Genomic DNA, 12,891 nt, shown 5'->3' with positions numbered 1-12,891 from the left:
ACTCCTTAGGCGGACAAACCCCTCTGGTACCCTTAAAAGGGCAACAAATCTGTGGGCTTCTTTTTAATCCCATGTGTACTCTTCACTGTTGTGTTGTTTCCCAAGGCTAATGATGTGAAGCATTCTCTGATGTGAAAAAATGTTTTTTATCCCCCCCCGCATTTACACCTCCCCCTACCCCACCTCCACATTCTGAAATGGGGGTGGGGGGATACTTGGTCTGAGTAGGAATACAAAATCTCAGAAACTATTGACAATTATGACATATTCTGCAACCAGTCTACTGATGAAAATAAGACCATCCATGTTTTGTAGAAGCAACACATACCCGTAGAGAGCTCAACATGTGAAGATGGAAAACTAATACACAACAGTTTTACACAACTGGATCTGAACTTCTCTGTGTTTGATATAACATCAAATAATATATACTGGATTAATCATTAGGTTGTTCTGAACAAAACAAGCCTATTTGCAAAGAAATCTGATATAAACTCAGTGATCTGTGACCGTCTGAATGAGACCCCCCCCCCAGGTGCAGACTGCGCATTTACAGTGAGGGAAAAAAATATTTGATCCCCTGCTGATTTTGTACATTTGCTCACTGACAAAGAAATGATCAGTCTATAATTTTAATGGTAGTTGTATTTTAACAGTGAGAGACAGAATAACAACACAAAAATCCAGAAATCTTTTATACAGGTAACGAGCTGAGATTAGGAGCACTCCCTTTAAGAGAGTGCTCCTAATCTCAGTTCGTTACCTGTATAAAAGACACCTGTCCACAGAAGCAATCAATCAATCAGATTCCAAACTCTCCACCATGGCCAAGACCAAAGAGCTGTCCAAGGATGTCAGGGACAAGATTGTAGACCTACACAAGGCTGGAATGGGCTACAAGACCATCGCCAAGCAGCTTGGTGAGAAGGTGACAACAGTTGGTGCGATTATTCGCAAATGGAAGAAACACAAAATAACTGTCAGTCTCCCTCGGTCTGGGGCTCTATGCAAGATCTCACCTCGTGGAGTTTCAATGATCATGAGAACGGTGAGGAATCAGCCCAGAACTACACGGGAGGATCTTGTTAATGATCTCAAGGCAGCTGGGACCATAGTCACCAAGAAAACAATTGGTAACACATTATGCCGTGAAGGACTGAAATCCTGCAGCGCCCGCAAGGTCCCCCTGCTCAAGAAAGCACATGTACAGGCCCATCTGAAGTTTGCCAATGAACATCTGAATGATTCAGAGCAGAACTGGGTGAAAGTGTTGTGGTCAGATGAGACCAAAATCAAGCTCTTTGGCATCAACTCAACTCGCCGTGTTTGGAGGAGGAGGAATGACCCCAAGAACACCATCCCCACCATCAAACATGGAGGTGGAAACATTATGCTTTGGGGGTGTTTTTCTGCTAAGGGGACAGGACAACTGCACCGCATCAAAGGGATGATGGACGGGGCCATGTACCATCAAATCTTGGGTGAGAACCTCCTTCCCTCAGCCAGGGCATTGAAAATGGGTCGTGGATGGGTATTCCAGCATGACAATGACCCAAAACACACAGCCAAGGCAACAAAGGAGTGGCTCAAGAAGAAGCACATTAAGGTCCTGGAGTGGCCTAGCCAGTCTCCAGACCATAATCCCATAGAAAATCTGTGGAGGGAGCTGAAGGTTCGAGTTGCCAAACGTCAGCCTCGAAACCTTAATGACTTGGAGAGGATCTGCAAAGAGGAGTGGGACAAAATCCTTCCTGAGATGTGTGCAAACCTGGTGGCCAACTACAAGAAACGTCTGACCTCTGTGATTGCCAACAAGGGTTTTGCCACCAAGTACTAAGTCGAAGGGGTCAAATACTTATTTCCCTCATTAACATGCAAATCAATTTATAACTTTTTTGAAATGCGTTTTTCTGGATTTTTTTGTTTTTATTCTGTCTCTCATTCTTAAAATACACCTACCATTAAAATTATAGACTGATCATTTCTTTGTTAGTGGGCAAACGTACAAAATGAGCAGCGGATCAAATACTTTTTTCCCTCACTGTATATATATATATATATATATATATATATATATAAAAATAAATATATTGTTTATACTTGACAATACAGTCAAGTACATTTTGAATACATATACAGATACAGATTCAGTCTGACTGCATATGAGTACATAATGCCTTTTGTTTCACTCATTCATCCCTTCATTGCAGGTGTGCAACAGCAACAGAAACTGCCACTGTGCTGCTGGTTGGGCTCCTCCATACTGTGACAAGCCTGGCCTGGGGGGAAGTTTGGACAGCGGGCCTGTCCAGTATGACAGTAAGTCCCCTGAATCACTGTATTGATTCTTGGAGTTAGTTACCTTCATACACCAGCCTTGCACATTTAACACCACTGTTTAGGGAATGCCTGAGATACTCTGACTTGCATGTCAGTTGAGTCTAGTAAATGTCAAATGTAGATTCGTAATGGACATCTAATCTTTGGATATCATGGAGCATTTATTTTTATTTTTACTCTTTTGCCTTTTAGAAAATAATAAAATCTGTTTATCAGATAATCACTGCCATTACCAAGCACAGATAAGTTTACAACAATCATAGTGTTTCTAGAGATGAAATGTGGATGTGTTTCCAGGTCAGCGGGGTCTTGTGGTGGGTCTGCTTTTTGCCTTCCTGGTGGTCCTACCAGGAGTGCTTACAGTCTTCTACTGCTACAAGGTCAAGACTTCCCTCTACCACAAGTGGTATTCCCAGAAGGACAAGGGCTCCGTGGACAGCAGGTAATCAGTGTGAAATTTGCAACATGTTATCACCCGTTGCACAATGAGCTGCTAGACCCAATTTATTGGGGCTTTAGCCCCCCCTATATTTTCTCCCAGCCCCCCTAAAAATAAAACTTATGAAGCAACACTGCGATGATGAAATATCATCACCCCCACTTCCACAGCGGAGAAAACACCGTCGGCACACCCCATCCCATCCCATCCCACCCCCCCACCCGCTGACGAAACACTGTAGCCAAGCCTCCCTATAACTTTCAGTCGAGAAATGCCCCTGGTTTCACAGCATGCAAATGTTTAAAATGCTAGTTGATTATAAGCTAAACAAAAAAACTAAACAAAAAATAAAAGTGATTTGATGGCTGATTTCTCATTGATTGTCACTCCAAAATCAGTTAGTGTAATCAATGTTTCCCCTTCGACATTTATAACAAATGTGTTGGTTTCCTGCACACACCTTGCAGGTTCCCATAAAGTTGCCACACATCTACTGATAGACAGCCATGCAAGAGAGAGTAAATTGGACATGATTATAAAGTCTGCTGAAAAGATTTTTCGTTGTTTTCCATCATCAAAATGGTAGGGGAAATTAAGCAACATTGTAAACTACTTGGAAAACACTTAATTAGACCCAATTTCCAGACCAAATGCCAATGTATGAGAACTGTGATATGTGGACACTTCAATCATCACATTTTACTGCAAATTAAATAATACTGAAAGCGTATTGAAAATGTATAGATCTTGGCTTCTTGTTCCCATAATTTAACAGTGTATATTTCCCATACCACAGATGAAGTTGTACTGTAGTTAAAATCCTGGGATGCAATGTAGCCGCCTTGGAGACTTTAAAAGGGGGTGGGGAGGCAATTATAAGGAAGCAAGAGCAAACCAAGCCATTGTTTTTTTAATCGATTTATCATTGATTCCGGTCATAAAAATGTATTAATTCAATGGACAACTGGACCAGAAGACATCGAACAGTTAGATTAACATCTGATTACTTTACAGAGAATTATATCAGTGACTTTATACAACTTCTTTTAGCTGTTATTGAGTTGGCCTTTACTCTGTGAAGTTGTTTTATATGGGATTGAGATTACTTTACCATGTGATGTCATTAGTATTAACCGGGAAGAAGAACTGCGTATCGTTCATCTGAAAAGCTTAAGCATTTTGTTGTATTTGCAGAACGTGCTGCAGGTGGACATTTCATTGAGAGATGTTGGGACATTACACATTTACCAGTGTGTTTGTCTCTTGGTGTGTGTATGTGTGTTATGTTTATATTTGAATGTTATCATGAGCTGTTTGGGTCATTTGCACATTGATTTATTTGCACATTGTTACATGCCATTGTATATTTATTACTTACTTCCTTTTGCACAGTGATTATTTTGCACATAAAAAGTGTATACATTATTGTATGGGGTGTTGAAGTGCAATGCATTGCAGGGTTAATGACTGTGTGCTATAGTTGGAAGTTGGAAGCACTGTCCAAGGGGGAGGAGGTTTCTGCTCACTTCCGTAGGAACCCAATCAAAACGTCACTCTGTCAAAGCTGCCATTGGCCCCTGGCGCTCGTCACTCAGAACAGGTCCCTTCCCACTTCCTGTTCTATAAAACGTGACATCAGCGCAGGTTCATCCTCTTTTTGCCTTTTCGCTGGACTCAGGAACGTAAGCTCTCTGTGTCTGTGTTTGTGTTTGTAATAAAACATTCAAACTGCGTATTTTGGCTGGCTGGCTCACTTCATAGTGTTGTTCAGCACCGTTTCCACTACACATCATCTCTGTCTTGTGTGTGTTTAGTTATTATTGATAGCTAATCCTGATTCTGTCCCGTCCGTGCACTGGAGGTCCGGCTGCGCTTTCGGTTTCAGTTTCTTTCACAAGAAGAGCCTTTTCAAAAATAATAGTCATGTTTATATAGTGCTATATATATTCCGACTGCTTGCTGTGTTGGTTTTTTGTCCACAGGGCTTTTTCCTCCACAGCAGGAGCGCTAGCAGTGGCAGTAAAATCCGCAGCCCGGCTGCCTGGCCGGAGCCGCGGTGTGTCGTAAGAGATTTTGCCTGCGTGAGGTGCTCCTCCGCCAGCTTGCGCCCACACTACAGCTCACATCTGTGGCTGTAGGGGATCTCGCCCTCTCAGTTTGCTGAGAACGAGCACTGCTAGCCCTCCCGGTCCAAGCGTGTGTGCCTCGGTTTTAAATCCCGCTACGGCGGGTGGTCTACTACCCTCGGCCCCCACGGACCCCGGACTCCGCGTCACCCGGTGTCCCCGGAAACCCCGGCACACATGTTGTGGTTAAGCCTACAGGCCTATATCCAGCACCTGGTGCTTGGTATACACAGTGTTCAGTCCGGCAACAGCAAGGTTGCGTGTGGTTGGTGTTGCAGTGCCCCCGTTGCCGGGTGGAGACGCACTTACAGCAGCGGGCCCACGCTCCAGTTGTTGTATGCCCCCAGTGCAAACACTGACTGGCGCCTCTGCTGCAAGTTTCCCTGTGCACGTGCGTGTGCGCTCGACGATGAGCTCCTCTCGCCCCCGCCACTGTGCCGCTTGCGGCCAGCACACCTTGCCTGCCTGGAGTGGGTAAGTCTTATGCCCCGTCTGTCTGGGCACCGACAGCGGGCGCGATTTGGCCACGACTTCCGGGTCCGCTACAGCGTGCCCAGAGGTCCGCCATCTTACCGGCCATCTGGCGAGTGACGGGGGGGCCTCAGGGGCGCTGGATCTCTGCCTCTCCCCGAGCCCCTCTGTCTCTTCCTCCAGGATGGTAGTGCTGGGGACAGCCACGCCTCCTTTGCCGGCGTCCCCACCTATTCCTGCTGCTGCGCCGGCTGTCGCCCCCGCACCAGCCAGGCAGCGCAAGCAGCGCAAGCAGCGCAAAAGGCGCCCCCCCCCCCTCCATTGAGCATGGACGCCCCTCCTGCTCCCATGGGACAGGACGGGGAATTCTGGGCAGTCTCCAGAGGGCTTGTCATGCGGCCTACAGGCATGTTGCCTTACGAGGCCGCCCTGTATATACACTCACCTAAAGGATTATTAGGAACACCTGTTCAATTTCTCATTAATGCAATTATCTAACCAACCAATCACATGGCAGTTGCTTCAATGCATTTAGGGGTGTGGTCCTGGTCAAGACAATCTCCTGAACTCCAAACTGAATGTCTGAATGGGAAAGAAAGGTGATTTAAGCAATTTTGAGCGTGGCATGGTTGTTGGTGCCAGACGGGCCGGTCTGAGTATTTCACAATCTGCTCAGTTACTGGGATTTTCACGCACAACCATTTCTAGGGTTTACAAAGAATGGTGTGAAAAGGGAAAAACATCCAGTATGCGGCAGTCCTGTGGGCGAAAATGCCTTGTTGATGCTAGAGGTCAGAGGAGAATGGGCCGACTGATTCAAGCTGATAGAAGAGCAACTTTGACTGAAATAATCACTCGTTACAACCGAGGTATGCAGCAAAGCATTTGTGAAGCCACAACACGTACAACCTTGAGGCGGATGGGCTACAACAGCAGAAGACCCCACCGGGTACCACTCATCTCCACTACAAATAGGAAAAAGAGGCTACAATTTGCACAAGCTCACCAAAATTGGACAGTTGAAGACTGGAAAAATGTTGCCTGGTCTGATGAGTCTCGATTTCTGTTGAGACATTCAGATGGTAGTCAGAATTTGGCGTAAACAGAATGAGAACATGGATCCATCATGCCTTGTTACCACTGTGCAGGCTGGTGGTGGTGGTGTAATGGTGTGGGGGATGTTTTCTTGGCACACTTTAGGCCCCTTAGTGCCAATTGGGCATCGTTTAAATGCCACGGCATACCTGAGCATTGTTTCTGACCATGTCCATCCCTTTATGACCACCATGTACCCATCCTCTGATGGCTACTTCCAGCAGGATAATGCACCATGTCACAAAGGTCGAATCATTTCAAATTGGTTTCTTGAAAATGACAATGAGTTCACTGTACTAAACTGGCCCCCACAGTCACCAGATCTCAACCCAATAGAGCATCTTTGGGATGTGGTGGAACGGGAGCTTCGTGCCCTGGATGTGCATCCCACAAATCTCCATCAACTGCAAGATGCTATCCTATCAATATGGGCCAACATTTCTAAAGAATGCTTTCAGCACCTTGTTGAATCAATGCCACATAGAATTAAGGCAGTTCTGAAGGCGAAAGGGGGTCAAACACAGTATTAGTATGGTGTTCCTAATAATCCTTTAGGTGAGTGTAGTTCGTTCATTATAATTGTGTTGCGGTGGTGCATGCGTTTGGCCTGTACCCTGCTCTGTATATTGGTCAGCAGGTCTGTGGCCCGCTCTGGCTGTATTACGCCATATAGCAGGGGACCACTGATCTTGTCCTTCAGCGGAGGGCACTTGAGTTCTCCAGTGCCCCGCTGTGTACATAGTTAATTTATTCACACAGTAAGAGCTGTAGTTGCCCTTGCGTTAGCTGCGCTATTCGACAGGTGTCAACTGCTCCTGTGTTCCACATGTGGCGCATGAGCCAGCTCTTGCACCCTGTGATGTATATATGTGTATATATGTATTATGTGTTAAACAGCAAGACTGTGGCTCCGTTCTAAAATTGTAGAATGGAGTTCACTGCCGCTGTTCCCAGCTGATGGCGCTTGAGTTTCGCTGCCTCGCTGTGTATATAGTTCCTTTCTTAACACAGTAGAGCTCTGTTAGCCGGTCTAACCAGCAGGCGTCAACTGCTCCTGTGTTCCATGGGCGGCGCATGAGTTAGTTTGTGCGCCCTGTGGTGTATATAGTTCGTTTGTACGAAATCTAAATTGTCAGCACAATGAAGCTCTTCCACTCTGTACTGTTTAGTTGGATGCTCTTGTGCTGCACGCTGACACCATGAAGTTCTTGCTGTCACGCGATATGTATATATTGTATATTGTTCAGCTCGGCTACTCTGTTGACTAGCCAGCTATGTATTATATTGTATTTGTCTCATTGGGTCTGTGGCCTCGCTTCTATTGGGTCAGGGGTCCACTGCCATGATATTGCGCGGAGGCCGCACAAGTGCTTGATTGCCTGCGCCAGACATTGTGCAAGTAGATTACGGCCTCGCTCCTAGCTGCACTAGTAGATCTTGCTGTTGTAAGCAGAGGGCGCAAGAGTTAACTTCTGTAGCCCCGCTTTGTATATGCTGATTGCAGACAGTTCCCGGTAGAGCGTGACTACCGTCCTTGCTCCTGGATGGCTCAGGTGGGCAAGTGCTTCCAACTTGAAAGATAACGATAGGTTGCGTATGCAACCCTGGTTATCTGAAAAAGGAAGCACTGCCCAAGGGTTGCAAGGTCGCGTGGGAGTCCTGGCTCCCAGCAAAAGAGGACGAACCTGCGCTGACGTCACGTTTTATAGAACAGGAAGTGGGAAGGGACCTGTTCTGAATGACGAGTGCAGGGGCCAATGGCAGCTTTGACAGAGTGATGTTTCGATCGGAAGTGCGTAGAAACCCCTTCCCCCTTGGGCAGTGCTTCCTTTTTCAAATAACAGGGGTTGCATATGCAACCTATCGTTTTATCCAGTTAGATTACATAAAACCTTATGTTTTATACTATATTGGTTTATGACGTGTTAATTGTGGTGATTGTAAGAAAGCGATTGGAATACTATAGCACACCCATTGTGGGCAAAAATAAACAGATAAATTAGAGGTCGACCGATAGATTTTCAAAACCGATACTGATCACATTTATTAGGTTGGGGGTAAATGCCAATTTCAGACTAATCGGCAGATGTTTTTGTTTTTTATATATATATTTTTTATCAATGAAATCAATACATTGTATAAAGATATAGCACTCAATGTAAAATTTAATCAGTTTGAACTTTATTATCAATTTACAGTAATTCAATATTCACACAGAGAGTTGTCACAATCTGGAACAAACTCCCCAGCGCTGTAGTTGAAGGTGAAAATTTGGGAACATTTAAAAATATGCTGGATAGTATCCTTGGATCACTTAGTTATATTAATGGACACCAAATGAGTATGATGGGGCAAATGGCCTCCTCTCATTTGTACAATTTCTTATGTTCTTAAATAGTATAAAATAATGAATAAATGACAAAATAATAACACTCTGAGAAATTAATGAGTGAATGAAAAAACTGACTGAACAAGTTCTGCATAGAAATTCAACATGGATGGAAGTGTAACATGTCAAAAGTGCAAGATGAGAAACATAGGAAAGTTTACAAATGAGAGGTGTCCATTAATAACTTAGAACAACATTTTTTTCTCTTGATATTGTCTTGCATAATTCTATTAAACCATTTTGGCCAATGCTTTTTGGTCCTCAAATTGCTAAGTTTTGGTACAGTTATTTCTGAGTCTCTAGCAGTATATTTTGGAAACTCTTCTAAGTACTGCCTCATACTTTAAAGGTTTGCTTTTCTAATGTTGTAGACCATTGTTTTAGACTTGGTCCTTGATTTTTGAAAGTATGCCTCAAAGCTAAACATATTGTGATCGCAGTTTGCCATTAGTTCTCTAGTGTCCCTCTGACTCTGTTCATTTGAAAATATCAAATCAATGCATGCGCTTTCTCTAGTTGGTTCCCTGACAAATTGAGTTAGAAAGCAGTTGTTTGCCATCTCAACAATTTATATTTCTTATTCTGTAGTCCCAACTGGGCTTTCCCAGTCTATGTTTGGGAAATTGAAATCCCCCTATTATAACAATGAAGTCCTTGCTACAGGCAGTCCTGATTACATTGTACAATGCAACATCTTTCTGAATATCTGTTTTCTTTCATTAGTAGAAAATCTCCCATAGTCAGAATTCCCTGCCCCCCTGGTCCCTAGTTTAAAAGATCTTTAAGCACATAGTGCTTATCAGTTCTATGTTTCAATATTCCAGTTAAGGAGCTTTAGATTTTAAATGGTCCCCTGCAAGTCTGCTTCTCCTGGTGCCATAACATATGCCCACTTCAATGAATACTCCTTACCTGGGGACAGAGGAGGGTGGGGGACACAGGAACTTCTTTGCTAGAGGTGCAAGTGTTTTGAATCTCACTTAATTGTTCTGCCACCACTGCAAAGGCATGTCACTTCTTTCAATGACAGGCTGTGACAGTTAACTCTCAGTTTCAATGCTGGATTGAGGCTCAGCTGTGGCTCCACTGTTCCCAAGGAGCTGATCAACCTGGACTATATGCTTCTTTGAATTTGGATCTGAGCCCTCCTCATCATCAGGTCCTTCTGTAGGGGCTGGCAGATCTATTTCTCTGAGCTGGCTAGCAGCTTGCACCTTTAGCCACTCTTGCTTTCTGAACATCTCCATTGTAGTGGTGATCAGTGGCAGTTGCTAGGACCAGATCTTTTGTTTCCTCTTTGGAGAACTGCTTTACCAGGGTGTCAAGCATGTCTTGCACAGAGTTTTGATTCCTCCTGTATATGGACCCTCTGCTTGCAGCATCAATTTGAGAACAGTGTGTTTGGTAGTTACTCTGGCCTGCAGAGCTATAGGGCGATCATTGAATAACATAAGAACATAAGAAAGTTTACAAATGAGAGGAGGCCATCTGACCCATCGTGCTCGTTTGGTGTCCATTAATAACTGAGTGATCCAAGGAGCCTATCCAGTCTATTTTTAAATGTTCCCAAACTTTCAGCTTCTACCACATTGCTGGGGAGTTTGTTCCAGATTGTGACTACTCTCTGTGTGAAGAAGTGTCTCCTGTTTTCCATTTTGAATGCCTTGAATCCCAATTTCCATTTGTGTCCCTGGGTGCGTGTGTCCCTGCTGATCTGGAAAAGCTCCTCTGGTTTTATGTGGTTGATGCCCTTCATAATTTTGAAGACTTGGATCAAGTTCCCACATAGTCTCCTCTGTTCCAGGGTGAAAAGGTTCAGTTCCCTCAGATAACATAATTTCCCTGTCTGCCCTCAATTAGCAGTTATATAAAATTGCTCATCTGTTTTCATTTATAGGAAGAAGGAAGTGACTGATCATAAAGTGAAAAATGGGCATATGAACCCTGGATTCCATCTGAAGGTGGTTGGAGCATCTAACAAAACCAACAACACAACGAAGGTGAGCCAATCCATGAACATCCAATTTCTCAGGAGGAGATTGGATTGGAATTACCAAAGGAGACAAAAAATAATTAGTGAATGCATCTACAGCAAAATCTATGATTATTTACTAGGACAGAAAGTTGCACAGCTGAAGTCGACAGGTATATTGCATGACTGCTGTAGAATAAATTAATGTTTATGCAGACATATTTTGTGTGTGTTGTAATTTGTTTAGATTTATTACTCTTTATTAATGTATGTATTACTCTTTTCTAACAAATGTAGAAAGCACAGCAAGGTTAAGGTTCCATTCCCCTGATGTAAAGTTAATTTGTGAACAGAAATTAATAAATAAGTAGGAGTAACACTTTACAATAGTGGGTACAAGTTCTTAATGAATTAATGTAATGCCTCATGAACTTCCACTGAGTTCTAAGCCTGAAACCTAGACCCTGTTTACACAATAGTGTGGCTTCAAAATTTGTCCTTTCCAGAGACCCCATTCACAGTTGAGGTTTCAGGAGGCATCAGTGCAATCACATAGCTGAAAAGGAGAGCTACAGTTGCCACAAAATGTATGCTGGGAGTGAAAACAATGATCTTCTGCTAAAACAAACCAATTACACATGATATAAGGTATGCTTACAGGTGTATGCTATGGATTTATATAACAGCTTATTAATATTGCCCAATTCCTTTTATTTTGTCTTTGAAAGTACTTATAACCCTTTGCAGCTGATTCAATGGGGGAATGGAATTAATACAGTATCTTCAGCTCTGCTACAATCTGCTGTTATACAATTCTCCCAAAATCTAAGAACATTAAGTATATTAAGTCACAATATGGGATATCATCATATGCATTTTTTATCAATATTAAGATTTACAATCTGAAATGTGTTGGTCTACACACGCACACATGCAGTATATATATTTATAAAATAATATAGTACGTTAAATGGGACTTCGGTGCTAGTTTCCAGGCTGGAGTTTGATATACGTTTGATACTATTACATCTTTAAAATATATAGGTATTGAATGTCTCAAGATATCGAAGAGGAGGTGATATTTAAAAATGTTTGATATGCTGAGAAACATTTTGGATTTATTAAATAGATACTATGTCTCCAAAAAAGGACTTAATTAAAAAATTGATATGAAACATTTTTTTTAATCTATTGTATTCTTCATGTCTATACATTTATTTTATTGTCTAAACTAATTAAGAACATAAGAAAGTTTACAAACAAGAGGAGGCCATTCAACCTATCGTGCTCGTTTGGTGTCTATTAATAACTGAGTGATCCAAGGATCCTATCCACTCTTCTTCTACCATATTGCTGGGGAGTTTGTTCCAGATGGTGACAACTCTGTGTGAAGAAGTGTTTCCGTTTTGAATGCCTTGAAGCCCAATTTCCATTTGTGTCCCCGGGTGCATGTGTCCCTGCTGATCTGGAAAAGCTCCCCTGGTTTGATGTGGTCGATGCCTTTCATGATTTTGAAGACTTGAATCAAGTCCCCACGTAGTCTCCTCTGTTCCAGGGTGAAAAGGTTCAGTTCCCTCAGTCTCTCCGAGTAGGACATTCCCTTCAGACCTGGAATAAGTCTGGTTGGTTTCCTCTGAACTGCCTCTAGAGCAGCAATATCTTTCTTGATGTGTGGAGCCCAGAACTGTACACAGTATTCCAGTCTTAACATTACTTCCCTTGTTTTTAATTCTACACTTTTGACAATATACCCTAATATTCAGTTTGCCTTTTTTATTGCTTCCCCACATTGTTTGGATGGAGAAAGTGAGGAGTCCACGTTGACTCCTAGGTCTTTCTCATGCGTTACTTCCTCTAGTTCTATTCCTCCCATAGTGTAATTATAGTGGACATTTTTGTTACCTTCATACCTTGCGCTTGTCAACATTGAATTTCATCTGCCAGGTATCGGCCCAGAACTGAATATTATCTAAGTCCCTTTGAATAGCCTGTGCTGCCAAGATTGTATCTGCTGAGCCACCTATTTTAGTATTTGACAAGTTTGCTAACTATCCCAGAG

General features: G+C 43.0%; 1 protein-coding gene across 2 annotated transcripts in view; it reads left to right on the top strand.

The window, feature by feature from the left end:
• Positions 1 to 12,891, top strand: part of adam19a (ADAM metallopeptidase domain 19a) — a 175,903-nt gene that overhangs the window by 154,677 nt on the left and 8,335 nt on the right. For both annotated transcript variants that reach the window (XM_066719673.1, XM_066719672.1), the window contains exons 18-20: positions 2,211 to 2,319; positions 2,638 to 2,782; positions 10,758 to 10,860. In XM_066719673.1, coding sequence (XP_066575770.1) covers positions 2,211 to 2,319; positions 2,638 to 2,782; positions 10,758 to 10,860 — 357 coding nt within the window. The remainder of the gene's footprint in view (positions 1 to 2,210; positions 2,320 to 2,637; positions 2,783 to 10,757; positions 10,861 to 12,891) is intronic.

Source organism: Amia ocellicauda, chromosome 13 (assembly GCF_036373705.1).
Source record: "Amia ocellicauda isolate fAmiCal2 chromosome 13, fAmiCal2.hap1, whole genome shotgun sequence".
Classification (NCBI taxonomy): Eukaryota; Metazoa; Chordata; class Actinopteri; order Amiiformes; family Amiidae; genus Amia; species Amia ocellicauda.
The sequence above is the reverse complement of the archived record's forward strand: the minus strand, read 5'-3'. Positions and strand labels throughout refer to the sequence as shown.